The sequence below is a fragment of the Belonocnema kinseyi genome, chromosome 2 (assembly GCF_010883055.1).
Source record: "Belonocnema kinseyi isolate 2016_QV_RU_SX_M_011 chromosome 2, B_treatae_v1, whole genome shotgun sequence".
NCBI lineage: Eukaryota > Metazoa > Arthropoda > Insecta > Hymenoptera > Cynipidae > Belonocnema > Belonocnema kinseyi.
The window spans coordinates 168805528-168810710 of NC_046658.1; the positions used below are offsets into that span (position 1 = coordinate 168805528).

A 5183-nucleotide genomic window follows, 5' to 3' on the forward strand; every position below is an offset into this window, starting at 1 on the left:
TTATTTATTCCATCCAAAATACCTGCTATGGTTCTTTTTTTTATAAAAAATTGTTTAAAAAATTACAAATTATTCATTAACTTTTATTAATTCGACTAAAATACTGTTTTTGTCCATAAATTGTTTAAATTTAGTGGAAATCAATCATTCAATTACTCATTAATAACAAATTCAATAAATTCTTCAAAATTTGCATTGCTATTGGACATCATTTTGGGAAAGTTGCTCTTAGTTTTCTAGGTATTTTTGATTGAATCAAAGCATTTTACTTCAAAATTCAAAATTTAAAAAAAACTGTTTGTTTTTAAGGCCTTGTAACGAGTGTACCAGCTGATCAAGGCAGTCCTGAGATCAATATTTTGTTTGTCTTATTGTACAACGGGAGATTTTAGTAATATTGTAATAAGTTCGAATAATAATTTACAATAGAGTTGTCCGAAAAATAATTACTGGATGTGTTTACATTTATTTTAAGAATTGTCTTATATTTTTCCAAGATCAAAACAGAGAAGCCGAAGTTTTCCAACAATCAGAATGACTGGGGATTTTTTATCATACTATCAATGTCGCAAATGACTACAATGAATTTGGAAACAAATTGCTGTGGGTACATGACAAGCAGAAAAGATATTGTTTGAAAAGTGAATAGAGTAATTTAAAATTGATAAGGTGTCTAAATAATTCTTGTATTTTATACTTAGATAATACATTGAAAATAACTTCTAATTGATTAAAAATTAATAATTTTGAAAAAAAAAATTAATTAATTATTTCTTTAATTCTAACAAAAAAATTTCTGGATGCATAAAATATTACTATTAATTTCATAAATTCATGAAAGTGAAATTTTCAATTCAGTGAGAAATATTTAAAAAATTATTAGAAACTAAGTTCTATGCCCATTATTAACATTTTTTATTATATAGAAAAAACCACTATGTTCCAATAATTATAAAAAAATCGTGGACAGACCTGCTTTTAAGGATGAATTTGAAATATATTCATTGAATATAAATGATAAATGTCAAAAGTCTAATCGAAAAGAATTGAAGCGCAAAGATTGGAATATTTTCATTTTTGTTAACTCAGAATTTATATAATTTATATAATTTTCAATCAAAAAAGATATAATATAAAATGCGAAATATTCTTAGCCAAACTTTGCACAAAATCTTGGGAAATGAAAAATACTTTATTATTTGACATTGGTAAGTTTATTTATTCAAATGAATATACATAATTGTGAGAAGAAATATCCAAAAATATAAGAAATCACATACTTGGATTTATATAAACAACTGACAAATCCGGTTTGCTAGTCATCTATTGGCTGCTTACTTAACCTAGATAACGTGAAATGTTGAAGTGTCTGTCAACAAACTAATCTACACCGCCTTCTGTTAGAAGTTAGAAGCTTATGGAGTACACAAAAAACATTGAATTTGCAATGAAAAAATATTCAGGCAATTAAATCACATGAAAAGTATCCTATCCTTTAAGTTGGCCCAAATTACACATATTATACAAAATTTCATCAAGATCGGTAGAGTAGTTTCAGAGTTTAGTGGTGACAAACATCGTGACACGGGATTTTTATATAATATATATAAAATTTGTACATTCGCAGAGTTTCACGGTTACTATTGGAAGAAATAGTAGAATCTTTAGGTGGAATTAAAAAGTATACAAATATCATGAACGAAATTATTGGCTTGTTTGTGTCCACCGTTTTTTTGTTGCAGAGGGGTCCGTGTCGAATCCATCCCTCGTTTTCAGGTTTCGTTTTTTTGCTTCTGCTGGTTCTTCCTTTTCCTCTTGTTTTATCGGTGCATATTTGATTATGGTTTTTCCTTGTATGGCTACATATACATTTTCGCTGGATCTTTGAAACGACCCGGGAGTGTAATCTTTGAAAGGCTGCATACCGCGCTTAAGGACCTTCTCTCGGATCACTCCTTCGATCTTAATTGGAAGCATGATTTCAAATGTTAACGGAGTATAACCGCTCTTTTTTTGATCCCAGAATGCAGCCATATAATCACCATATCGATGTGTATTTACAAAAACCTCATACAATGGAAAATTCTTAGTTGGTTTATTCTTCAACCAGTCAGGTTCACCCTGGGGCTGGTACAAACTAGGCTTATAGTCTTTGTTACCATAAAATGAAACCACAATGCGACCATACTGTGTACCTGCTTTAATGAGGAAAAAAATTTACATTTACCAATGTTATGTTTCCTAGTTAATTAGAAATGCAGCAGTTTAAATCGGAGACGTATTTCTCGAATCTTGTGTCTTCCAATTTTTTTAAATTTGAATTGAGGAAACTTAAGAAATCTTTAAGGTTCCTAGAATATAAGCAAAAATGTCCAAGCATGTGTCAGTCGTTTTACAGTCGGCACAGATACGTTCACACATTTCCATGAAGTTGAAAGTGGTACAGTAACGCTTTATTTTTCTAGGCTTCTTAATTTATTACTTTATTTTCCGCTAATAAAATTAATTTTCAACAAAATAGTTAATTTTTTAACAAACTATGTGAAAGCTTCAACAAAAAATATTAATTTTCAACCAATAACTTTCAACCATAAAGCATACATTTTCAACCAAAACTGTCACAGATAGCTTGAAGTTGAAAAAATAATTTTTACAAAAGAAACAAAAAACAAATATTTCAATTTACGATGAAAGGATTAATTATCAATAATAGAAAGAATTGTTTACAAAAAAGAGATAAGTTTTGAATAAAGTATATGAATTTCTAACTAAGCAATTAAATTTAAAGTGAAAAAGTTTCAAGCATGTATGGAATACCTAAATTTCCAGTTAAAAGAATGAATTTTCTTCCAACCAATTGAATTTTTAAATCAGTGTTTCAACTTTTTTCTACGAAAGATAAATTTTGAACAAAAAATTAAATGGTTATATCTTAGGCTAGAAATAATAATTGAAAAAGCGATTCTTCTATAAACTACATTAATCTTTATTAAAAATTTGAAATTCTTATCATCGAAAAGAATAGTTAAATTTTTATTAAAAATGATTAATTTTTTTCATTCACAATAAAAACGAATTTTCAAGAAAATAGTTATACTTTCAATCAAATCAAAGAAGCTTTAAAACAATGATGAATTTTTAACCAGGACTATCAATTTTTTACAGGACAGAACACATTTTGAAGAAACTACATAAATTTTGACTCAAGTAGTTTAATTTTAAGCTAGAAAAGATCAATTATTAACTGAAAATGAAACAGCTACATTTTCACATAAAGTTAATGATTTTCTAAAACCAAAAAGATAATAAAGGATTCAAAGCATTTTCGACGTTCGACGCAGATACGCTTGGACATTTTTAATGTTATCTGGGAGAACCGCTAAAGATTAAGAAGAAAAGTATTTAAATTAAAAAAATTTTAAAAATTGCGTCTTCGAAATTTTAAAATAATAATTTTAATATTATATTACCACTAGAAGTAGAAGTAGTCGGGGGAAGCATGCACTTTGATTCCTGCAGGAATCCAGCGATTGCGATAAGTAGACTGGAAGCACTAATCTTCATTTTTTCGGACAAAGAAACGAATAAGCGGACTCAATTAAAAAATCGACTCTAAAGAGTTGTTTGATTAATGGCTGCTATTTATGCCAGCGTAAACGCCATCTAAACTACGCTTGTCATTTTGTTCTAGAAAATAACTAGAGTAGAATGTTTTCATGTTGATTCTTAATCAACCGAAAGGGGTTAGGATAATACAAAAACATTCAAGAACCATGACATCGCAAAAATTTCTTACTTTTGAAAATTTGGTGTCATTAAACAAAATATTTTTAAAGAACTTGCAGCTTTTTTATTATTAAAAAAAAAAAACAATTTATAATCGAAAATGTTTTAGTTCTAGTAATTTCTCCTAGGGTTTCAAATATCAGATGTTGGCGAATCAGAAAAAAATACGCCACTTCAATTCCTTCCAAAAAGTTGAATTATTCGGAGGGATGAAAAATGAGAAAATTCAAACGTACTTATATTCAAAATTCAAACGTACGCTATATTGTTTTTTTTCATTTTTATTGTAAAAATATTATTCTTGTGCAGACGCACAGTCAGCGCAGCGACCCGGCCGGTGATCGTCACACATCGCAAATTGACAAGAAGCGCAGGAGACCCGAGTTTTTCGGTCTGCCTCATCTGATTCCTCGCCTTCGAAAAACTCCTCTTCTTCCTTATCTTTTTCCACCAACGCATTTTGAATGACGTCGAGACTTCTTAAGCTATATCCAGCCATTGCTACTTTTCTCTAGAATGCACTGTAAAAAAAAAACTTTTATTTCAGAGCGCATTTCAGGTATTGAATGATATTGAAAAAAAAAAACATTCTGGAGTGGTACTGAAATGAGAACAGCAAAGAGAACCAAGCTGTGGGCCTTCGATACTATTTCAAAATTAAAAATTGATTGGAGCTCTCTTTCTACCTACACACGTTAGAAAAAGAGATTCGGTCGATTTTGGAGTTTTCATGCACAAAATCGGAGTCCCACTGCAAATTTATTTGCTTTACATTGAAAAAAAACATCAGGAAGTTCTCCTATTCAAAAATAGGACACGTAATTAATGAGATCGTAAAAAATTGATCTCTAGTTGTTACAGTATGGATCTTTTATAAGCGTTAAAGGCATTTTTTTTGTCCATAAAAATATATAACATGCTACACATTAGCCTTATAGACCACTTCCACACAGAAATATAGCATATTTTTAAAATAACATTTAATGAAAAATTTGCTGTTTACACAGAAATAAACCAAAAATGATTAAAAAGAAAATTTCACTTACTGTACGAAAAAGTTACACTGGGGTCCAATGGCCCCCACTCACATTTCGCGTCTACCTTGTTTCGCATCTGAGGGCTAACTGACGACGCTGACCAACGCACAGTGGGGTGAAATCGGAAAACGAGGTTCAAAATGACATTTAGAACGCAATTATGCACCGATTTTAGAATTTTTTTTTTTGAAAAATTCAGAACTAAATTTTTCAGAAAATGGTGAGAGTAGATTTTCTATTTTTTTGTTTATTTAATTGTTATTTTAATTCAAACATCGAAAAAAATGTCGATTTTTCTAATTTCATTTTTTATCTTCTAGACAAAATTTTTCTTATACTTCTCGTCCCTTGAATTTAGTG

At 29.4% G+C, this 5183-nt stretch overlaps 1 protein-coding gene across 2 annotated transcripts; it reads right to left on the minus strand.

Annotated features, from left to right (window-relative positions):
• Positions 1-1519: 1519 nt before the first annotated feature.
• Positions 1520-3978, minus strand: LOC117167877. Of its 2 annotated transcripts, none has more exons than XM_033353109.1 (2): positions 3471-3978; positions 1520-2195 (listed from the first exon to the last, which is right to left on the minus strand). In XM_033353109.1, the coding sequence occupies exons 1-2, from the start codon at positions 3562-3564 to the stop codon at positions 1705-1707; spliced, it is 585 nt and encodes a 194-aa protein (XP_033209000.1). In that variant the 5' UTR covers positions 3565-3978; the 3' UTR covers positions 1520-1704. The 2 variants fall into 2 exon arrangements, with proteins under 2 accessions (XP_033209000.1, XP_033208999.1); XM_033353108.1 differs by having other exon boundaries at positions 1520-2198.
• Between the last annotated feature and the right edge of the window lie 1205 nt (positions 3979-5183).